The sequence below is a fragment of the Emys orbicularis genome, chromosome 3, assembly GCF_028017835.1.
Source record: "Emys orbicularis isolate rEmyOrb1 chromosome 3, rEmyOrb1.hap1, whole genome shotgun sequence".
NCBI classification, from domain to species: domain Eukaryota; kingdom Metazoa; phylum Chordata; order Testudines; family Emydidae; genus Emys; species Emys orbicularis.
Window position 1 is genome coordinate 108,046,429 of NC_088685.1, and position 24,886 is coordinate 108,071,314.

The 24,886-nt window shown below is 43.8% G+C and overlaps 1 protein-coding gene across 1 annotated transcript in view; it reads left to right on the forward strand.

Moving 5' to 3' along the window:
- Positions 1 to 971: 971 nt before the first annotated feature.
- ARFGEF3 (ARFGEF family member 3) overlaps positions 972 to 24,886 on the forward strand; it is a 123,664-nt gene continuing 99,749 nt past the window's right edge. Inside the window, exons 1-2 of the mRNA XM_065401811.1 lie at positions 972 to 1,056; positions 5,314 to 5,368. Of these exons, the coding sequence (XP_065257883.1) occupies positions 972 to 1,056; positions 5,314 to 5,368 (140 nt within the window). The remainder of the gene's footprint in view (positions 1,057 to 5,313; positions 5,369 to 24,886) is intronic.

Sequence of the window (24,886 nt, forward strand, 5' to 3'; positions counted from 1 at the left end):
ACCATTGCTCTGACCCAGTATGGCCATTTTTATGCTTTATTTACAACGTATGGTTTCAAGATTGACACTATTCCTTTAAACTAATTCTGCACACAACAGGGAATTGTTAGGTATTTAGGGCTTGCTCCTGATCCCACTGAAGACGGTGAGATTTTGACCACCGACACCAAAGGCAGCAGGATTAGGACCTAAATGCACAATGAAAACAGGCCGGGGGTTTATTAGTGCCCTGTAATCCCCAGGTCGCTTGGGAGGGCGTTTCAGCGCTGCCTGCGCACACAGGGCTGGCAAGAGGAGGCGATTGCCTTGGGCTGCAAACGCTTAGGGAACAGCAATAATACGTGTAGTGACAGTTCACCATGGGAGTGGCTATGGGCTGTGAAATCGGCAAGCCCTTGGCTGTGCAACAGAGCCGGCTCTTTCCCCCCACCCTGAGCCACGTAGTTACAGGAACATAAGTTTGCGGTGGAGAGACCAGGGCTTCAGGTGTGCACTGGCGGGAAAGCCCGGACACTGCATCTGTGGTCTGCTCACGGGATCAGCCAACCGCGCTCGCTCGCTCTCCCTCCCCAGTCCATCCCCTGCCGTCCCTTCCCAGGCTAGGAAATCCTCTGCCACCTTTTCCCGGGGCCTCGCTGGGCTGGGGAGCCCGGCTCCAGGCAGGCACTGGCCGGGGCTGAGGATTCGGCTTCCTAGCGGCAGCAGCGACACCTCCCGCCGCCTCCCGGAGCCCAGCTGCACCGCAGGGACCTGTCCGCGGGGAAGCCGGCAAGGGGGAGGAGGCAGCGGCACAAACTGACGTGTCTCCGTCATGGAGCTTAGCGTGATTCATCAACAGCAGCAGCGCGCCCGGGGCAGGATGCTGCGCACCGTCCCCGCTTAGAGCCGGGCGAGGGGCGACACCCGCTCTGCCCTGCCGTCCGCAGCCGCCTCTCCTTGCCGCGCCGTGCAGGGTCCCTGGGGGAGCCAAGATGGAAGAAATCCTGAGGAAGCTGCAGAAGGAAGCGTCGGGGAACAAATACAAAGCGATCAAGGAGAGCTGCGGCTGGGCCATTGGTAAGGAAGCGGGCAAGGCAAGGGGGGCACCTGCCCCCTGGCGCTTTCTCCCAGTGCATGCCCCAGCGTCCTGCTTTGCCCGGCTCCCATTATGGGTACGCTGTTAATGTATTTGCAGTGTTTAAATTGTGCACACGCCGTGCCTGGGAAATCTCTGCCTACCATTTCTTGGGTCCTTTCTCCCATTGATTTAAGCCATACCTGTGTTAAAGGATTCCTCCCACCCTCCACTTTGGAGGCTCTAATGCACACATTGCTATCGATTTGCTGGCCTTCAGCCAATAGTTCAGGAAAACCGAGCTGTTTGCAATGTTTTCTTTTCCAGCCAGGGCTCAGACAGTCTTAAGTAGGATTGTATTTAATTATATATTTTTCGAGCAACCTATATGAGCTTGCAGGTGTATGACTCAGTGGTTCACCATTGCTGGAAGGCTGATGTGAGCCCACTGCAGGCAGTTTCCTTGCACTTGTAGTAGCACCACTGGTTTTATTGAAATACGTTAATTGCATTTACCTTAGTTGCTAGGTAAGTAAATTCTTTTGTCAGGCTGGCATAAAACTGTTCAGAAGGGAATGACCCAAAAACTGCCTGGTTGATACAACAGTGGGGAGCTTATATAGTCACGAGTCAGGGGTCACAAGGCTATTACATGGGGGGTTGCAAGCTGTCAGCCTCCACCCCAAACCCCGCTTTGCCTCCAGCATTTATAATGGTGTTAAATATATAAAAATGTGTTTTTAACTTATAAGGGGGGGTCGCACTCAGAGGCTAGCTATGTGAAAGGGGTCACCAGTAAAAAGTTTGAGAACCACTGGCATAGACTGTATAGGGTTAGCTATTAACATATCAAAGGGTGTTACAACTGCTAATTAAATTTGAAAAGGAGGTATGATGACTTAATGAGGACAGCTGTTGAGGTTGAGGTACTTCTGGGTAGAGGAATTACTCATCTCTCACAGGTGTCAAGCTAATGTCCCTTTTGTGTTTAAAAAAAATGCTTTTGATTTTACTATATTCAGTGAATCATCAACTCATGTTCAGGTGCATTCTAATTGCAGTGAATCACATGATATGTTAAAACTAGAGAGAATAAAAAATGAATAAATTTATGTTTCACTGGCAGGTATCTTATTGTTATCCCATCAAATGTATATGTTGTGATTCAGTCATCTGATGTCATTTTTAAAAGTGCAGGTTGCCCTGTGTGGCCAAACCGTGGTTTGCTACAGCCCAGTGATTTCAGAGGAAATCCATATTGGTGCCTAGACACTACTGTGATTGGAGCAGTATAAATATGTGTATAAACAGCTATTCAAGTGAAAAACAAATGATGTGTAGCTTTTTTTCCTTCTCAGACTCAAACCACTATAAGCATATTTTATGGATATTTTAGTATTTATATGAAGGGAACTGTGTGTTTGTTGATTACATTGGAATTATTAACACCTTTCTTTGAGAGCAAGATCTGGTGTAGGCCCTTAAGTTATTTCACTGGAAAGAGAAGTAATATTTTACCATTCAAAAGTGCCAGTGATAGAGATGCTGAGCAAACAAGATGATTGCAGAACCACTGCTTGTTTTAATAACATGCAATCATTCAGTCTAATATAACACTGAATTCTTTAAAAATATGTATCTTCCATACAAAGATAAGGCTGGTTGGGTGGTATACCAAGTACAATACATTGGAAGTATTTTTTCTTAGTTCTCAGTGAGCACATACATAAGGTGTCTTTTGATGAATGTGCTTTCTGTTACAATGCAATTTTTTTGTTCTGTGACTTCTCAACCACTAATTTATGCTAAGAGGTCAGTTCTGAGAGCACCTCACTGCACATACCTTGTTGTTAACTACCTAATAAAATGAGTGTCTGTTTTAGTGAAAATGAACCAAGTGTCATGAGCTACACACACATTTTCAGAGAGAGGCTGTGACTCGAGAGAGAGTTCAAGCAACATAAGTCAGTGCTGGGGTTGATCTATACTAGGGCTGTCAAGTGATTAAAAATTAATTGCAATTAATTGCACAATTAAACAATAATAAAATACCATTTATTTAAATATTTTGGGATGTTTTCTACATTTTCAAATATAATTATTTCAGTTACTACACAGAATACAAAGTATATAGTGCTCACTTTCTATTTATTTGTGAATACAAATATTTGCACTGAAAAAAACAAAAGAAATAGTATATTTCAGTTCACCTAATACAAGTCTCTTTATCATGAAAGTTGAACTTACAAACGTCGAATTATGTACAAAAAAACCTGCATTCAAAAATAAAACAATGTAAAACTTTAGAGCTTACAAGTCCACTCAGCAGGGCCGGCTCCAGCCACCAGCTGAGCAAGCAGGTGCTTGAGGCGGCTATGGGGAAGGGGCGGCACGTCAGGCTCTTCGGCGGCGGGTCCCTCGGTCCCTCTCGGAGGGAAGGACCTGCCGCCGAAGAAGAAAGCGGCGTGGTGGAGCTACCGCCGATCGCGGCTTTTTTTTTTTTTTTTCCCCCGCCGTTTTGGGCGGCAAAAACCCTGGAGCCAGCCCTGCCACTCAGTCCTACTTCAGGCAATCGCTCAGACAAACAAGTTTGGTTACATTTGCAGGAGATAATGGTGCCCGCTTCTTATTTATAATGTCACCTGTAAGTGAGAATGGGCGTTCGCATGGCACTGTTGTAACCGGCATCACAAGATATTTACATGCCAGATGCGCTAAAGATTCATATGTCCCTTCATGCTTCAACCACCATTCCAGAGGATATGCATCCATGCTGATGACAGGTTCTGCTCGATAACAATCCAAAGCAGAGTGGACCGATGCATGTTCATTTTCATCATCTGAGTCAGATGCCACCAGCAGAAGGGTTTTTTTTTTTTTTTTTTTTTGTGTGTGTGGGTGGTTCGGGTTCTGTAGTTGCCGCAGAACTGAGGGTGTTGCTCTTTTAAGACTTCTGAAAGCATGCTCCACACCTCGTCCCTTTCAGATTTTGGACGGCACTTCAGATTCTTAAAACTTGAGTCGAGTGCTGTAGCTGTTTTTAGAAATCTCACATTGGTACCCTCTTTGTGTTTTGTCAAATCTGCAGGGACAGTGCTGGGTCATCATCCGAGACTGCTATAACATAAATATATGGCAGAATATGCGTAAAACAGAACAGGGGACGTACAATTCTCTCCCAAGGAATTCAGTCACAAATTTAATTAATGCACTATTTTTTTAAATGAACATCATCAGCATGGAATCCTGTCTTCCAGAATGGTGGCCGAAGCATGAAAGAGCATACAAATGTTTAGCATATCTGGCATGTAAATACCCTGCAACGCCTGTTCTCACTTTTAGGTGACATTGTAAATAAGAAGCAGGCAGCAGTGTCTCCCGTAAATGTAAATAAACTTGTTTGTCTTAGCAATTGGCTGAACAAGAAGTAGGACTAAGTGGACTTGTAGTTTCTAAAGTTTTTACATTGTTTTGTTTTTGAGTGCAGTTATGTAACAAAAAAAAATCTACATTTGTAAGTTACACTTTCACGATAGAGATTGCACTACAGTACTTGTATGAGGTGAATTGAAAAATACTATTTCTTTTATCATTTTTACAGTGCAAATATTTGTTATAAAAATAATATAAAGTGAGCACTGTACACTTTGTATTCTGTGTTGTAATAGAAATCAATATATTTGAAAATGTAGAAGAAAAAATCCAAAAATATTTAATAAATTTCAGTTGGTATTCTATTGTTTAATAGTGCTATTAATCACAGTTAATTTTTTTGAGTTAATCACATGAGTTAACAGCGATTAATCGACAGTCCTAATCTATACATAAACTTGCACCAATGTAACTAAATCAATATCCTAAAACCAGTTTAGTTATTTTGTTGCAAGTCCAGGTGGATGCTGATTTTGGAACAGTGTCCACACAGAGATTTGGACTGAAATAATTAAATCATTTGTAATCCACAGCTGCTGTTATTTTGGTGCAAATTTGTAGATATATACAGGACCCTGGAACAGGATAGTCTTTTCATCATGCTGACATCTAGAAGGGTTCCCTACAATGAGAAAAGCACTCAATACCTCACACAGGATCAGGCCCACAGAGAATTTTTTGAAATTATAAGTTATAAATTAACTGTCAGTGCTATTGATAGAAGTCAGGTTTGGGAACAATAATTCAGAACTGTGGAAATGTAGAGTATTTAGATTCTGAATACATTGTCTCCTTTAACATTCTTATTCTTTCCTTTACTCATACAGAAACTTTGGAATCTTCTGATGCTGCTGCTACCAAGATCCCTCCATATCAGCTGAGGTAAGGAAACATAAATTTCTTGGATCATGTGACGCCATGGGTATTGGCAAAGCCTACAAAAAAGGTCAGAAATGGACAGAAGTATATTACTGATGTTCAGTGAGAAAGGAAGGCTGGACTGTGGCAGGATGACACTCATGATGGAAGCCTGCTTATTCTCACTGCTCCTTTCAGTCTCATATACTGTATTGTTAAATCTGGATCATTCATTGTGTACTGGAAATTAGCAACCATTGGGACAGGCAGTGTGGTTTTAGGGATAGAACAATGGGTTGGGACTCAGGAAACCTAGTGTTGGTTTTGCCACTGGCCTGCTGAGTGACCTTGGGCAAGTCACTGCATCGTTTTGTGCCTCAGTTTCTTCATCTGTAAAAGCAAGGATAAAGATAGACTGACTGACTTTGTAAAGTACCTTGAGATCTCCTGATGAAAAATGCTATATAAGAGCTAAGTATTATTATTTTAGTTATTCAGTCTTCCGTATTATAAAGTGGCAGTGAACTCTCATTGTTAGCCCAGCAGTAAATTGAAATTGAGAAAAGGATATTGTTTCCAAATGGTCACTTTTTAGGTTTGAAATCCCTGGTCTGTCGTTTCAGTTCGAGTTTTAGTTCATAAGTTGCTTTAGGGTTCCTTAGCAAGTCTAAGCTTTTACCTTGTCTACACTAGACTTTTTTTCCCTGACAGATCTCACTGCATTGTTATCCCAGGTGCAGCTGCATGGGTGGTAGCGACATCAGGACTGCTAGGCTAGACAAGGCTCTGACAGCTGACAGTGCTTTTACTACCACATCATTGAAACTTGCTCAGAACAGGGATAAACAGAATGGTTTTAAAACAGGTAGCAGCAGCCATAGGAGCCTTTCCTGCACTAGCACTGCCAAGTGACTGGAGCTGTAGCAGAGGCAGCAGTTTTTTCAGAAAGAAGCCTAGTCTAGACCCCCTTTGTGTGCCATCTTGCACCCTAAACCTCTGATCTTGCCTTCAAAATTCACTGTCAGTGGCATGGTGCTCGCAGTTGATTCCGAGGACATGTTTTTTTCCTCTTACGGTCGTCTGGAGGTGTATGTGGATTGTCTGGCATAGGATACAGTGGGGTGGGGAAAGGTAATTCCGTTTTGTGGAGGATTTTGATATTTTGAAAACTGATTTCATTCCGATTTGGAATAAAATTCAAACATTTCACAATCTCCCATGAAAGGGAATGACGTCCCAGCTCTGGGGCAGTCAGCCTGGTGGACTGCCCTGGAGCCGTGGACCCTGGGAGCCCAGGCTGCTGAGGAGTTACAAGCCTAGGAGTTTGGGAGCTAGCTCTTCCAAGCTACTTCCTCTTCAGTCAGACTGGTGAGCTGAAGGGCAGTTGGGAATCTCCAGGTCTGCCCTGGCTGAGCTGGGAGCTGGAGTTCCTAGGGCTTCCAGATTCTGACTCCTTGTCAGACTGCCTGGTGAGCTGTGGAGGAACCAGGTGTCTGGAAGCGCTCTGAGTTCTGGCTAACCGTAGAGCCTCTGAGATTTGGAACAGGGCTCCCAGGGCTTCCAGGTTCCTGGCTCTTCACCAGATCGCCTGATAGGCTGAAAGGGAGCCAAGATTCTGGGAGCCTTTGGAGCCCCACTCGGTGGCAGCCCACTAGCTGAGTTTCAGAAGAGCCTGGGATGGGAGCTTAGGAGCTGGGGCTCTCAGGGCTTCCAGACTGTTGGCTCCCTGTCATAGAATCATAGAAGTGTAGGGTTGGAAGGGACCTCAACAGGTTATCTAGCCCAGTCGTCCTGCCATGATTGCAGGACTACATAATAACTAGACCATTCCTGACAGGTGTTTGTCTAACCTGTTCTTAGAAACCTGCAATGATGGAGATTCCACAACCTCCCTATTGAATTTGTTCCTCATGTCCAACCTAAAGCTCCCTTGCTGCGATTTAAGTCATTGCTTCTTGTCCTACCCTCAGAGGTTAAGATGAACAATTCTTCTCCCTCCTCCTTGTAACAACCTTTTATGTATTTGAAAACTGTTTTTATGTCTCACACATACACAATTTTTTCACTCTTCCCTCGTAGGTCATGTTTTCTATACCTCTAATAATTTTTGTTGCTCTTCTCTGGACTTTCTCCAGTTTGTCCACATCTTTCCTGAAATGTGGCGCCCAGAAATGGACACCATACTCAAACTGAGACCTTATCAGCATGGAGTAGAGTGGAAGAATTACTTCTTGCGTCTTGCTTACAACACTCCTGCTAATACATCCCAGAATGATGTTTGCTTTTTTTTTCCAACAGTGTCACATTGTTGACTCATATTTAGCTTGTGATCCACTCTGACCCCCAGATCCCTTTCCGCAGTACTCCTTCTTAGGCAGTCATTTCCCATTTTGTATGTGTGCAACTGATTGTTCCTTCCTAAGTGGAGTACTTTGCATTTGTCCTTATTGAATTTCATCCTATTTACTTCAGACCATTTTCCAGTTTGTTCAGATCATTTTGAATTTTAATCCCATCCTCCAGAGCACTCGCAACCCCTCCCAGCTTGTTATGGTCCTCGAACTTTATAAATATAGTCTCTATGCCATTATCTAAATCATTTATGAAGATAGTGAAGAGAACTGGACCCAGGACCGATCCCTGTGGGACTCTGCTCGATATGTCCTTTCAGCTTGACTGTGAACCACTGATGACTACTCTCTGGGAATGGTTTTCCAACCAATTATGCAGCCACCTTGTTGTAGCTCCATCTAGGTTTTATTTCCCTAGTTTATGAGACGGTCATATGAGACAGTATCAAAAGCCTTACAAAAATCAAGATATACCACATCTACCGCTTCCCCCCTATATTGTTACACTGTCAAAGAAATCTGCCATCCTGCTAGGTGAGCTCCCAAAGAGCTGGGTTGGCATGCTGGCAGGAAAACAGGTAGATTTCCATTGCAAATTTGTTAAAAACAAATCATCTCCACAAAATGTTTCAATTTCAATGCATCAGCATTGTCAGAATTTCCAACCAACTCTAATAACTTCAAATGCCAAGTACTGGGAACATTGGGAATCTGGGAACAGATTTGTTACTCTTCCAAGATGCACTTGGTAAATGTATATGGAGAGTTGGGGGATCGGAGATCCAGTTATGCCTCTATAATTCATTGAGTGCCCTGGGATAAACTAAAGCAGCCTAGAGGTTGCTCTGATTTATGCCAGTTGGATACGATCCCTGTGGAACCATACGTCAGTACAGAACTGGCAGAGTGCATCTTGCTCTGCTTCATCCCACGCATGCTCTTTCCCATCCAGACATGCAGCCTATGTCAGAATGGAGGGCAGGGGACAGCTGGGGTAGGAGCCAGCTTCGTGCCAGCTGAGAACTCCACCACACCTGAGTAATTTTCAGGTGACCTCTTAGGGTCAGTTTACCCTGCTTTGCACCATGGCTGAAGTCTGGCCCTTTATCTTCCCATCTGTGGCATAGTGTGTTCACTGTAGTTTGTTTTTTTCACACTAATCCCTGTGATAGTGTTACGTAGTGTTGTCCTCATTGCCAACCTTTTCACAGATCAGCTTTTTCATTTGCTTATCATCTCTTAAGAACTCCCAGTTTTATTAATGTGAATTGGCTTTTCCATTGTAAATGCTAATTTTTTGGAACGAGAAATCTTGACAACTTCAGCTGTGGTGAAGTGAAATCTAACCTACAGTTTTGTTAGGAATGATGTAATTAGTGTTGTTTGTTTCTACAAAAAGTGGAATGTGTGTATAAAATGTTTGGTGTTGGGCCCTAGGTGTCAAAACACCAGCTGTGACGCTGGACGCTGTGACGCTTCCTGGGAGTACCCAGGGCTGTGAGGCACCTTGCACTTGCCCTTAGCGTGAGAAAGCCTTGTCTCTGGCTGCTGAGGGTCTGCTCCACTACCCCACAGGCAACACAAGCACTGCCCTCTAGGCCTTTGCAGGCTCTGCTGTGACTCTATGGTTTAGCAGTAGGCACAGTCCATCCCTCGAGACCTCCGAACCTTTCCCTGAAGTATCCTGCCCGTGGACCACTGGTCGTGTGCAGCATTCACAGATTCACTGCTCCCAAAGCAACTGTACACCCCAGCTTACCAGTTCCACCCCAGATCACCACTTTGCTTAATCACAGCGCTTAGATTTGTTTTCAGAGAAATGAGGTATACGTTTATTTAACAAAGGACAGAGATTCAAGAAATAGCAAGTAGATGTTTTGGAAACAAGTGGTTACGTATAAAATAAAAACATAACATTCATTTTAGAGCCTAGATACTCTCATAACTAACTAGATACTCTCATATCTTGTAGAATTTGTCTCACTCCAAAATCCTTATGGAGTTTTATAGCTAAGCTGCTGTGACCCTCCTTTTGTGAGACAGACATGTCAGCTTCTTAGGTGAAGGATCCATTGTGTTTTTTTTTTTTTTTTTTTTTTTGCTCCCCAAGATATACGAGTCCTATCCTTTTGTCTTTATTCATAAACAGGACATGCCCTGATGTTTTTCATTTTGTAGACTTCCTCTCATAGATTTTGCAGTCCCTTATTTAGCCTGTGGCTCAGTACAAACAGGCATAAATTGTGAGTATACAATACACAAATGACCAGATAGGTAGATAGGTATCTGTTATCTCCTGCCTGAAAGGAACATTTCTGAGGCATGTCACCTCCTGGTGACCTGCCTTAACTCAAAGACCATAAGAACATAATTTTCTGTATAGCTACATAACTCCTTAAATATTATGATTATGTCGATCGGTGGACAATTAGCTCTCAGTAGAGCTGTTACATGCCACTTTTCGGTGAACTATTATGCATATATCTGACCCAGACAGAGAGAGATGCAACTCTGTGCCCTCTGCCCATTAGCACCAAGGTGTCAGGGCTGGGTCATGGGCGGCCAGACCTAGTAGTCAGAGCCCGAGTCCACAGTCATGAGACAGGAGTCAGCTGGGTCAGGATACTGGGGTGGGAAGGGGGAAGGGGAATAAGAGGCAGGAGACAAACTGGAGGTCAGGAACCACAAGTCAGATGCCAGGAGTCAAGCTAGGTCGGGATGCCAGGAAATCAAGCTGTAGGAGCAAGGCGGAGCCTCATTCAGACAGCTTCCTGTTTCTGCTGGTTGCTTGAATAGGGCCAATCAGCTGTTCTGGAACTCGGGCAGAGCCTCTCACTGAGCTGAGCTTGGTGGGTCCCAGGCAGAGGTGAAAGTAAGCCGGTACGCCCCGGTACGGTGTACCAGCAAGAGGCAGTGCGCCATACCGGGATGGATCAGCTTCCCCTGGCAGCAATTTAAAGGGCCTGGGGCTCCCAGCAGCGGCTGGAGCCCTGGGCCCTTTAAATTGCCACCAGAGCCCTGCTGACGGAGCCTTGGGGTAGCGGCGGCGGGGCTCCGGCGGCTATTTTAAGGGTCTGGGGCTGCGGCAGCCGCTACCGCCCCAGCCCTTAAAATAGCTGCCGGAGCCCCGCCGCCACCTCCCCAGGGCTCTGGGGACGATTTAAAGGGTCCGGGGCTCCGGTAGCCGATACCGCCCTAGGCCCTTTAAATCATCCCCAGAGCCTGCCGGAGCCCTGGGGGAGCGGCAGCGGGGCTCTGGCGGTGATTTAAAGGGCCAGGGGCTCCCGGCTGCCGCTACTGCAGCGGCGCCCCGGGCCCTTTAAAGCTCCACCAGAGGCTGGGGCCTCCTCCGATTGTGATTTAAAGTGCCCAGGGATTTAAAGGCCCCGCCTCTTCCGGTTGAGGCCCCTCCCCCTCCTAAGGACTCCGGAGTACTGGTAAGTCCTTTAAATTACTTTCACCCGTGGTCCCAGGCAAGCCATCATCAGCAGGCTGCCAGGTGGAGTATTGGAGTGTGTCTGCTCCCATGAGCCCTGAGGGCCTGGGTTCAAGACATGAAGGTCATTATATAAGGGGTCTCTGGGTCTCAGACTCTTAAACCAGGCATTGTCTAGGAGACAGAATGTCTTCACCTATCCTTTCCCCCTGAGCTTACTCTTCATTCCCTATTTGTAAAGCATGACCCTGTGTTTTATCACCGATCCACAGTGGTCCAGATCTTGGAATGCAGTTAAAATTGAGAGAGTGCAAATGGAGAGTGGATTGAAACTCCTCTCGGCACTGCACTCATCCAAGTGCAGATCTGTGCAGGCTGGTCCCCTACACTTAATGAGAACAGTCTAAAGACAACTGTGACTTATGCTGGGCTGCAGTGACTGTCAAGGGTCAAAGCAGTCGCCAAGGACAGGTGCAGCACAGAAATGTCCTGACCATGCCTCATTTCCTGCGGTCTCTTTTCCTTGCCATGTGGCAGCAGGGAAATTCTGGGCTGGCACAGATCGACCCAAGACTCATCCAGTTCTCATCCACCTTAAAACCACCATTCACTCCTTCTGCTGTTATTGTGTTGAGTGCAGCTCAGCGGGGCCAGAGGATCTGGCCCAGAATGTTTAATGATGTCAGATTATGATAGAAAACTAACTTGAGCTCAGGTGCAAACCAAATAACATCATCCCAAGTTAACAGAGCCCATCGATGTGTGAGCTATGTAAAGCCAGCATGTGGGAAGGATTAAAGAAAGTGCAGCTATCTGAGGAAGACAATATAGACAATTTAGGACATAGGTGGTTTTTACAGTGTTCTCCAAAGGGGACAGTTTAGTGGATTTCCTATCTCAGTTACCCAACATCCAGAGTCTTGTGTGTGCAAGGAGTAACGCTCCCATTTATCCCATAGAAGTGTGTGGTGTACACAGAATCAGAGAAGATGTTTTAGCCGAACATCTAGTGAATGTGCTTTATTGCATTACGTGTTTGGTAGCAAGTTCAAAACTAAGCTAAGGACGTGGAGGGCCTTTCTTTCCCCTGTACCCTGGCCTATAAGGAGCACGTTGGGCTTCTGAGCAGAAGGAGGGGGAGATGTGGTGTGATGTGTTGGGAGACCAGCACAAGCATGTGTTTTTGCATCTCTGTTTCATAGTGATTAAATGAAAAGCTAGTGAGTTAAGTTTCAAAACCAGCCCCTGTAGGTTTAGTAGAGGCTCTTCATAATGTTTTCTCTTAACATGCTGGGTCAGGTCAAACTGAGCTGTACTTTACACAGAACCTGAGGTAGTTCTCAGCCAGTTTTCCACTTCCTCAGTCTTGAGACTGACCCGGGGCCAATTTAGTTCTGCAGTTCCCAACAAAACTTTAGAGCAGCTTAAGGTTTCTCTAAGTTATGCAGGCAGGAATGGTTCCACTGGCTGGGTATCACCAGAATGCAAGGCTCTCTGGCGACACCGTATCCCACTCCTGGACCATGTGTGACACACATCCTATTCTGGATGCAGGGAGCTAACTGATGCCAGGGGGAAATACCCAGCTGCTTTCCACAGCCTGAGCAGAGCAAGCAGTTGGAATAGGGATGGAGGAATTGGTCCATTATGGGCCAGATTGTGACTGTCCCTACTAAGTGTGTGCAAAGAGCAGAAGGGAACAAAGTATCAGAGGGGTAGCCATGTTAGTCTGTATCCACAAAAACAACGAGGAGTCCAGTGGCACCTTAAAGACTAACAGATTTATTTGGGCATAAGCTTTTTTGGGTAAAAATCCCATGCATATGAAGAAGTGGGTTTTTTACCCACAAAAGCTTATGCCCAAATAAATGTTAGTCTTTAAGGTGCCACTGGACTTCTCATTGTTTTTGGAGGGAACAAAGATTCTTCCAACTTGTGGCAGTGTCTCCTGCAGTGGCACCAGCTACAGTGCAGTCTCTACTAGCTCCCCATGAGCTGCTAACCATACCAAAAGGGGCAGAAGGGGATGGGGCCATGGTCCTGCCCCCATTTCCGCCTTCACCCCACTCCATATTGGCCCGCAGAGATGGAGGAATGCACTAGGGGAGTGCACCTTTATGTTGATAAGGGATGGTGCTATGGCTGTTTGGTCTGGGAACTCCAAGAGGAATTGTCTCCCTAAACTCTTCCCTGAGTTGCTGCATTTAATCTGGCCCTGTATTCCGTGCTGTAGTATTATAATACTGTATACTAGGAGCCAGGAAGAAAATGAGCAAAGGAAGATTAGAATGATGATTAGGCAAAATGTCCCTAATGCTGAGATCTGTTAACTGGAGTGGACTCACCGCTAGAAATAGGATTATTCTCTGCAATATATTCTAACAACAAAGAATGAGCTAAATCACCTAATTTTGTTCATTTCCATATGCAGTTTCTGTGATTCTGTAGCAAACGGAATACAGTGGCACTGCCTAATAAGAATACTATACAAAATTCTGGCAATAATACAGTCTTCTTACAATGTCAGTGAAATAACTGCATTCACTAACACTATATTTAGGGCCCTACCAAATTCACGGCCATGAAAAACATCAGACTCTGGAATCTGGTCTTTTGTGTGCTTTTACCCTATACTATTTAGATTTCATGGGGGAGACCAGCGTTTCTCAGATTGGGAGTCCTAACCCAAAAGGGAGTTGCAGGGGGGTTGCATCATTATTTTAGGGGGGTTGTGGTATTGCCACCCTTACTTCTGCTCTGCCTTCAGAACTGGGCAGCTGGAGAGTGGTGGCTGCTGACCGGAAGCCCAGTTCTGAAGGCAGTGCCCTGCCAGCAGCAGCACAGAAGTAAGGGTGGCAATACCATACCATACCATCCTTACTTCTATCCTCTGAAGGCAGCATTGCCACCCCCAGCAGCAGCAGCAATGCAGAAGTAAGGGTAGCAGTACCGCAACCCCCCCTTACAATAACCTTGTGACCCCCCTCACAACTCCTTTCTGGGTCAGGACCCCTACAATTACAACACTTTGAAATTTCACATTTAACTAGCTGAAATCATGAAATTAACAATTTTTTCAATCCTCTGATCGTGAAATTGACCAAAATGGACCCTGAATTTGATAGGGCCCTAACTATATCAAATCCAGTGAGCCAGCTGGAGCTAAGCTGATTCAGGTTGGCCCCAGAGAGTCTAGAGATCTGATTTGACATTGCAGAGGGGATGCTCTCCAGTTGGCTTTAAGATTACTCTTAAAAAAACAAAGGAAACTGAGTGTACAAAAACTACATTAGAAGAACATTAAGGATCTGCCTGATTCCAACATAGTGAAGGCAATTCTGATGTATACCTGCTGCTCTATTCTTAGCTCACCCTGTTGGGTTGCGCCTGTGTATTATTGAACATATGGCATGTTAGATCAAATGGTTTCCTGAGGCCTTTGCAACAAATGAGTGAGGTCTGCTGCAGCTTTTGTATCGTGGCTGCTTCCAAGGCAACCTCAGTACTTCCCGGACGAAATACCTATTACACAGGACATCACCTGAGGTGTATTTTGCCCCACAGGCTAGCTACTTTCAGCAGTGTTTGGACAGTTAAGGAAGGAGAGGCAGCCTTGAATGTCACAGCTTTACTTAGCTTAACTGAGACCCATTGGGGTTCATCTTCCCAACACAAAGTAGGGAGATGTAGCCATTCAACTCCCCTTGACATTAATAGGATTTATGGGGTTAAATCCTTGAAAACCACTGTGGAAATTAAACCAGTTGAGGGATAGCAATTGTAATGTCTTACTTCCTAACAAAAATACCCAGCTCCGGACACTGAGGCCTTTCATTTCCCCGCTGAACGTGTACATGGGTTTTCTCACTCTACTCTATCAATGTGGCTCAGCTCTATCCCAAGGGGAGGTGGGAAGGGCTACATGCCCATTCTGTCCAACAAGGGCATCAAATAGAAAGGCAGGAGGGCTTGGAGTAAAGACCGTGAAATCTGGTCTTTTCTGTGCTTTTACCCTATACTATACAGATTTCACAGGGGAGACCAGCATTTCTCAAATCGGGGGTCCTGACCCAAAGAGGAGTTGCAGAGGGACCGCGAGGTTATTTTAGGGGGGTCGCGGTATTGCCACCCTTACTTCTGCACTGCCTTCAGAGCTGGGTGGCCGGAGAATGGCAGCTGTTGTCCGGATGCCCAGCTCTGCAGGCAGCAGCGCAGAAGTAAGGGTGGCAATACCATACCATGGCATCCTTCCTTCTGTGCTGCTGCGGGCGGTGGCTCTGCCTTCAGAGCTGGGCTCCCGGCCAGCAGCCGCCGCTCTCCAGCTGCCCAGCTCTGAAGGCAGCGCCACCAGCAGCGCAGAAGTAAGGGTAGAAGTACCTCAACCCCCCCCCAATAACCTTGTGACCCCCCCCCCCCACAGCTCCTTTTAGGGTCGGCCCCTTACAATTACAACACCGTGAAATTTCAAATTTCAATAGCTGAAATCATGAAATTTATGATTTTTAAAATCCCATCACCATGACATTGACCAAAATGGACTGTGAATTTGGTAGGACCCTGTGAATAATATTGTATGCATTAATTGCTCAGCAAAGGTTCTCCGAATGCTTTAAAAACACTTATTTACTAAACTTCGCAATACTTTGCTGTGCTGTGTATTATGGTGCCCAGTTTAGAGCTGTGTAAACTGGAACATAGAGAGGATATCCCCAAATTTTCAGACGTGTCCACTAATTTTGGTGCTCAGAAAAGAGACACCTAGGCCCTGATTTTTAAGAGAGGGTGAGTTCATTTCAACTCTGTTTACTAGTGCTCAGCACCAACAGAAATCAAGCCATTCGGTATTTCATGTTGGCATCCACATTTAATGAATATTTTTGAAAAATGTGGCCTAAGCAATTAGGTGATAAAGTCAGAACTCGTGAGCCCGGACTCCCATGCCCCTCCTCTAACCATGATACTTCTTCCTTCTAGTGAGCTTTGTTAGGTCACGCACCCCCAACACCCCAAATAAAACTAAACTGGATATTGCCAGTGCTAGCTATAAGATGATAACGTATGTTAAGGGGAAAATGACTCTTCCTCCATCATTGTTGCTGGCTACTAAGACCGAGAGAGTTGCTGCCAGATTATTTTTTAAATTTGCTTGGTCAAAGGTACATGATATGATTTTAGTGATCGATAGAATTTTAAAAAATAAACCTTGCCTGAGTGTAGCAGTGGTCCTTTAAACTTGTCTAATCTCTCTATCGCTAGTCTTAACATTTTCCAAGAATGTGTAAATATCTCATTGGTGTTGGAGTAAAACTGTCTTTTCAAAGAACATGTATCCAGTAGCGGGATAATACTCGATAAGTATCATGCCCTATGGACCCAATCCATTAAGTAAGACAAGAGAGTTGCATAGGTGTATGAAGAGAACAGACCTGAAAGTGTCCTCTGCAGTAGATTTCACATGTATTTTATTTTTTCCCATTGTTATATAAAATAGACTGTCATTCCCCTGCAGCAAATAGAAATGATGCAATTGCTATGACAGTGTGTATCCTCCAGTACCTTCAAGAACATGCCTGCCTATATATTGTTTGGATTTTTTCCCATTGCTGGAGAGATTTCTCCAAGTTTGGGGTGATACATTCAGCAAAGGGGCTCTGATTTTTGCAGAAATGTTTGAGGAGGAAAGGATTTCAGGACTAAAAGGGCAAAACAAAAGCTAATGTCAAAAAGTGACAACATTTTGTAGTATTCAGGGTAAACTCTGATGAAGGCACAGCCTTCCCGATTAGTGGATAAGAAAGAGACCATTGCATCTTGGCCTCACATTATCCTACACAGCATAGCTTACTCAAACTATAATCAGTTCCTGTGCGTCTAGCCTTTTCTCAGTGCGTTCTTTTTGCCATGGTGCATTTCATTCCAGTGTTCATTTTTTCAGACTGATGTGTGAACTTCAGGAAGCCTGCTCAGTGAGGAGCAGGAAGTTAGCATCAAAGGTAGTTGACCTCTGAGGTATGTATGTGAATTTTTCTGTCGTTCTTGGAGCGTTGGACAAAAGCAGATAGCAGACCAGTTCAGAAAGAACTTCCCTTTCCGTCTCTGATATCCTCCTCCAGCTCCTCATGTGACAGAGGTCTATGTCCTGAAAAGCAATAATAGCTTGTTAAGCTCTCAAGGTCAGGGACTGTATTGCCTTCTGTATCATCTGCACAACATGAGTTGTGGCCTTTCATGGGATTATTTGCATGATTATCACCAGATTTTCCGCACTGCGGAGATCTGACATCCCGCTAATCACATGGATGGTCCATACATCTGGAGAGTCCTGAGACTGGAATGTAGTTTGGCCCTTCCTTTATGTTTGAATGTTGGTGATTTTTATCACTTCATTCTTCTCCTTCCTCATTCTGGATAGTTTCCTTCCACTGGGAGAGACTGGGCAGGGGGAGCAGATCCTTGTTCGTTTTGTTTTATTATTTAAATAGATTTTTTTTAAACTTAAATCAGTTTTTTTTTTAATTACATGTTGGTGTCTACTTTCTTCCTATTTCATATTGTTACATTGCTAAAGTTGATATTTTGAATTTTTTTCTTTACTTAGTTTGCTAATTTATAGTAGAACTTTGGATTTTTTAAATACTGAATATTTTTTCTGCTAAGAAGTTTCATGTTTAGAATGCTCATGTATGCTGAAAATGACAAATTCAGGGCCTCGTCTCTAGAGCTTAGTGGGGAACAGTGTCTCCTTCCTGCAAAACTTTTTTTGGAGATTTCAAGAATTTTTCCTGTTCTGCTTTGGAATGGACCAGAGACGCCTTGACATTTTTCATGAAAAATCAGAGCAAGGGAGACCCAAGAATAGTCAGTAAGCAAGTGGGGAAGGCACTTACCTTGGCTTTGGGAGATCCAGGTTCAAGTCTCTTTGAATCAGGCAGAGCAGGGTCTTGAACCTGGATCTCCCAAATCCCTGGTATTTGGGGGGCAGAGGTGGTCCTCTTTTTCTTTCTGTGATCAGACATACCATCCTTACTTTGAGAATAACACAAAGACAAACCCAGAATTGATAAGCAAATAGCCTGTGCTATATTTGCAGCTAACCCTACCAATACTGAACTTCTAGAAATCAAGAAAGCTGAAATGCTTTAACCAGGCTATAGTCCCACTCAAGTTTACAGTTTGAAGTCAGTGGGACTTGTGCTGTAGGGTGACCAGACAGCAAGTATAAAAAATCATGACGGGGGAGGGGGTAATAGGTGCCTATATAAGAAAAAGCCCCAAAAATCGGGACTGTCCCTAAAAAATTGGGACATCTGGTCACCCTATCGTGCTCCTAAGACACTTGGGTCCTGTTAAAAATCTTAGGGACCCAAATACGGGCCTAGGAGACTAACTTGAAAATTTTGGTCTGTTGTGCTAGGTACTGTACAAACACAGAACAAAAAGGCCCGGCCACAAAGATCTTACAATCTAGTGTAAACCGAGACAACAATGGATACTAAAAAGCAGATGGGGGAGTATGAGGAAACAGTGAGACACTGTTGCTCAGCATGATAGGCGGTGGTCTCAGCACACCAGTGGTTTTTGTACGCATGGTGGAAAAGGAAGGGTTTTGAAGGATAATAATGAGATTGTTCTGCAGATATTTACGGGGAGCTCCTCCCATAATGCTCCTTACGCATGCTTAACTCTAAACACGAGTAGTCCTATTTAAGTCAATGAGACTGTTGATGAGAGTAAAGTTATGAAGCTGCTTATATGTCTCCAGGATTAGGTCCTCAATTTGCCATAAGCAAAATACTGAAATCTCATAAAATAAAACAAGACACTCTACTTGTGGTGGCATTTAAAAAACCCAGCATTTATAATTCAGTTCATTCTAGATTTTTATCTATAAAGTTGCAGTAGCACAAATTTTCAAATTGGTTGTACAATATTCCTACCTGAATTAAAAATCAATGATTTTTACAAAGAAGGTGATTTCAATCATGATTTAAATCAGTGATTGAAATTGCCGTAGTTTGTTTGCAAGTCACTTGATATTTGTGCCCCTTTGCATGTAAGAAGATGGTAGCACCGTAGAATCCAGTTAACACTGCCTGTAACTTTAGGCTGAATTTAGCATTGCTTTTGTTCAAGGGTATTTTCTCTGGGTGTTGAATCCACTGCAGCAATAGCAAAAAATGATAGGACTATGAATGTATCCTGTGTACATTCACTCATAGTTAGCTACACTTTATGACAAAGTAATGTTAGAGCATGAAGCAAATTGTTTTGCCTGCCACCGCCTACCTGGTGCTAGTGCTCTTGTGCCTTCCTCCTCCATCTGAGTGCTGGATAGAGAATCGCCCCACGCTGCTCTGCAATTACATGGCCACTATCTGATAGTAAATCGAAGCAAGTCATTGATCCACTGGCGGGGAGACCCCAGCAGCACCATAGATATGCTGATTAGTGTGCCTGGTGGTTTCAAACATCCAGTTTGCAGGCTGGATCCATCCTGCTTGGCATATTTCTGCGGCCTGCTTGGCGTATTCAGATTCTGCAGAATCTCAACTTGAATTTTTTTTTAAAAAGAAGTTTTTAGCCCTTATGGTTGCAAATATAATCTTCCAGTGAGAACCATTTGTAAACTTATGCAGTGTTGTCTGCCTGAGTATGCAAATAGCCTGAAACAATGCATCTCAGATGCGTGAACTCCTGTACTGGCTATTAATGTCACTGGGGTTTTGACTCTAAAGCCTAAGGGTGACAATTTAAACATCAGTACTGACTTAGCAGATGGGATGAGTAAGAGGATAGGAAGAGCAAGTGGGAATTGGAAATTGCCTGAGGGAAGGGAATGCAAAGGGGAGGGGGGAAGGGCAAAAGTAGCAGCGATCCTAAATGTGAACATATTTTCCCACTGAATAATGTTGAACGTGACAGTAGGTACTGAATGAATAATAAATGATGACTTAGAATTTAGTTACAAATAACACTGCTCTACAGCCAAAATGTTTCTGAAATAAATGTAGTCAAACTTTACTAATTCTGGGTCACTGAGAACGAAAATGATGCTTAAAATTGTTGATTGGCTCTAGTTTTCAAGATATGCTATTGGGTCAGTATATACGACCCTTGACTTGGGAATGGCAGAGGATAAGTGAGTTATAAAGGGAAGGGATCTCAATTTAAACCAGAAATGACTAAAATACATCTTTGACTGGATCTATGAATAAATCTATGACTGGGTTTGGACAGTACTTGCTTTTTAGGCAAAACAATGAATGATGCAATCTGAAGCTGGTATTGCGTCATACATGATATGAATTGCATCATGTTATTCCTAGAAGTCATGGATGATGCAATCATAACGAAGCTTACATCACTCTGCTGAACAAATTGCCCTATATCAGCTCTAGAAATCATACGGTGTCGTGCTCTCTTATTTGTCAGTGTTTGATTTTGCAAAGGGACACATTTCTGTTTAGCCAAAGTGAGCAGAGATGCCTCGTACTTGTGTGAACAGTGCAGATAACTTCTGCTATGTTTGTGGTGAAGTGACTTTTGCATCACAAAACCGCAGTATAACCACTATGGTTAAGAAAGCCTATCACCTTTATTTTGGCTGCAAAATTGGAGATCAGGACAAGAGGTGGGCCCCACGCATATGCTGCAACACTTGTGCAACAAATCTTGGCCAGTGGTTGAACAGGAAAAGGAAATCTATGCCTTTTGCAGTGCCAATGATTTGGAGAGAGCCAACAGATCATACCAGCAATTGTTACTTCTGCATGGTGCCTCCAGTTGGGAAAGGTGTGTCAAAGAAGAAAAAGTGGACTGTGCATTATCCAAACATTCCATCCGCTATATGCCCAGTACCCCACGGAGAAGGACTGCCGGTTCCTGATGCACCAGAATCATTCTCACTTGAGTCAGACGAGGAAGAGGATGAAACTTCTGGTCCTGAACCATCCATGTCACAGGACCCACATTTTCTCCCATCCTCCTCCTCTGAACCACACCTCATAACACAAGGTGAACTGAATGACCTTGTCAGGGATATGGAACTACCCAAGAGTAAGGCAGAGCTGTTGGGCTCCAGACTACAGCAGTGGAATCTCCTGACAGGTGATGTTAGGGTTTCCATGTTCCATGACTGTCAAAAGGATCTTGTCCCATTCTTCTTCATGGAAGGTGATCTTGTAGCCTGCAACAACATCAATGGTGTGATGGCAGCCCTCAACATCGTTCACGATCCAGATGAGTGGAGACTGTTCATTGATTCATCGAAGACGAGTCTTAAAGCTGTTTTACTGCATAATGGCAATGTTTTGCCATCAATTCCAGTTGGTCATGCAGTCCATATGAAGGAAACCTAGGACAACATGAAACAACTTTTGAGGTGCATAAACTATGACCAACATCAGTGGCAGCTTTGTGGCGATTTGAAGATTGTTGCTCTCTTGCTTGGTCTGCAGACTGGATACACAAAGTACTGCTGTTTTCTCTGCGAATGGAATAGTCGTGCAAGAGATTCCCACTACATCAAGAAAGATTGGCCACTCCGACAGTCATTGGAGCCTGGGAGGAAAAGTGTTCAGCATCCACCACTTGTTGAATCAAGGAAGATTTTGTTACCACCCTTACACATCAAGCTGGGTCTGATGAAGAACTTTGTCAAGGCCATTGACAAAACACAAGCAGCTTTCAAGTACCTCCGTGGAAAATTTCCAAGGTTAAGTGAAGCTAAGATAAAGGAAGGTGTCTTTGTTGGTCCTCAGATTCGTGAACTTCTTCGAGATGATGCATTTGACCATGCGCTGCGTGGCAAGGAAAAGACGGCATGGAAAGCCTTCCAGTTAGTGGCAATAAATTTTCTCGGAAACAACAAGGCAGACAACTACAGGTTGTTGGTGGAAAACCTCCTCAAGGCATACAAAAGCCTTGGTTGCAACATGTCACTAAAGATACATTTTTTGCACTCTCATCTAGATTTGTTTCCACCGAACTGCGGAGCAGTGAGCGACGAGCACGGCGAGCGATTTCACCAGGACATTGCAACAATGGAGAAACGCTATCAGGGCAAATGGAGCCCATCAATGCTTTCAAACTATTGCTGGACAGTGACAAGAGATGCTCCATTTAATGAATACAAGAGACAAGCCAAGAAGCGCCGAGTAGACACTGAATAGGACTAAACTATGTACAGAATAGTTTTTTGCCGTTTGTTTCATAATAAATTTTATTTATATAACCCTTTTGCTGATTTTTAAAGTGTTACATAAACAGGACAGGTGAAATATTATCATGTAAAGCAACCATAAACACATGAAAAGACCTAGGTTTACAATTTATGATTAAAACTCTACTATCTACCCAATATACATAGACATAAAATGTAAAAACTTAAATATCTTAGAAACAGTAGCCAATCAGTTGTTTTAATTGTCATATTTGAATTCAGCACATCAAAATACATAATAAGTAGCACATTTTATCTCTGAAGCAGATGACTTCTCAAAAATTGTAGACCAGTGTAAGGGGCCTTGATCTTTTTATAAACCTCCTACTGATATCAGAGCATATCTAATCATTAGGGCCCTACTAAATTCATGGCCGTGAGAAATGTATCACGGATCATGAAAACGTGAAATCTGGTCTTTTTTGTATATTTTTAACCTATGCTATACAGATTTTTTAAAAAATCCCATGACCGTGAAATTGACCAAAATGGACCGTGAATTTGGTAGAGCCCTACTAATCACCACAATGGTGAAAAAGCTACTGGAGCCACAAATGCCATCTACATTAGGGCTCCCAACATTACTAGCCCCAGCACAGCTGAATTATTGTTAGCACCAGCAGTGTAGATGAAGCTCCAGAGAAGTTTCATTAAGAGTGGGCCTCACCTGTCCTACAGGCCATCATTCCTGGGAGCAGAGGTGGATAGTGTTTAATCCTGGTTGGAAAAGTTTAGCTTCACAAGTGATCATTGTCGAAGGAATGACCCATTCCAGCATTTAGAAGTAAGATGGAGGGAGACTCCTTGATGGGCACAGAAATCCATGTAACACAAGGAATATGATTATTTTTATATCATTGCCATCAGTTTCAGCCTGTGAGAATTTTCCATAAGACCATTAGGAATACTTCTCCCTGGTGAACAGCTTATCAGCCGTTGTTCATCATTCTCAATGATGAAAGGCAAATGTTTTGCAGTTTCAGTCAGATGTAGACCGGCATCACAGAAATACAGTGCACTGCATCCTACAGGCTCCGTGTCATACAGTCTGCTGGCCACTCGTGGCCCCTGACCATTTTTTTTATAGCCCTTGTTGATATTCATCAGTAGAGCAGTTCAAAAATATATGTTCCTTGTTTAGTCCCCTTTAAAACAGCTGTGATTCACCTGAGGTTTGGTTGTGGACCCCTCCCCTCAGTTCTTAGCCCTTTACTTCCCCTGGGTTGTAACTCTTCTCAGAGTCATTTCAACCAGATCTGCAGCTGTCCACCTCCATCTTATCTTCTCTGCCTCTTTGTTTTTGTACCTTTTGGTTTAGCACACTCCTCCTCTGAGCATGACTCAGCTGCAAGTGCCTTCCCAGGCTGCCGGGCAGAATCACAGCCTTTAATAGCATGTGGGCTAGCCAGCCACTTCTCAGGGTGGAAGAGAGATGGTGGGGATGGGTCTGTACGCTTTTAGGAGAGAAAGGATGTTTCTGTGGTTAAGGCACAGGGAAGGGGCATGGGAGATCTGTGTTAATTCTGGGCTCTGCCACAGATTCTATGTGATGTTGAATTTCACTGAATTTCTCTGAGCCTTAATGGGGATATTAAACTTCCCCACTTTACAGACTAAAAAAGCTTAATAGCTGCACATAAAACAGGCCATTTCTAATGCACAGAAAGTACATTGCATGTTTGGTTTCTTTTAATCCTTGTTTGCTTAGGAAAGTAATGCTTTTTTATTGTTGAATACACTATGGCCCAGTGAGTGTAAATGCACAATGCATGGCAAATGTGGTGTTTAAACAACTCTGTTTATTTTAATAACCATCCTTTAGATCTGCTAAGATTTAAGACTGTTTGCATTGCTGCTAAAGCTGAATGCAGTCCCAAAACACAGGACTAACCTTTAAAACTCAGCCTGTAATAATTGGAAATACAGCTCATCCCTTCTTGTCTCCTCACAGAGCTTTTTTTGATTGTATGGCCCCAGGGTTGCTTACACAGTGCACAAATTAGCATAGAATTCATCCAGCTCATCATGCAGGGTCGGGGAGCGAAGAATGTTTGAAGTGTCAAAACAAGAGACTTAACCAGAAAGAGTTTTTCATTTCTTTATTGCTGAGAGTCCAGATTCCCACTACATATGTCCCTGGCTCTAACCCTGGAGGTGGTGGTGGAAAATGTTTGTGTTGTACAATATAGTTAATAGTGAATGAACTCTTAAGATTGCAGTAATTTCTTCCAACAGATGCATGACAGATTGTGGAATCTTTTCACATAATGGAAATGATAATGTTTGATTGAATTGTACTAGGTGAATGCCTGGCAGAAAATGTTTATTATATGGTCCCAACCAACTTCCGGTCCCATTGTGCTAGACAAATATTAAGAGACAGTTCCTTCCCAAAAGAACTTGCAATCTGGACAGTCAAGGGATGGAGAAAGAGATTTGTCATGGGAATCGCTCTAACAGGGGAGCAGTGCTTTCCATTGTTATAGAGAAAACTGGTTTGGATTTGACCAAGTTGTTAGCCTTTTAAAATGGCA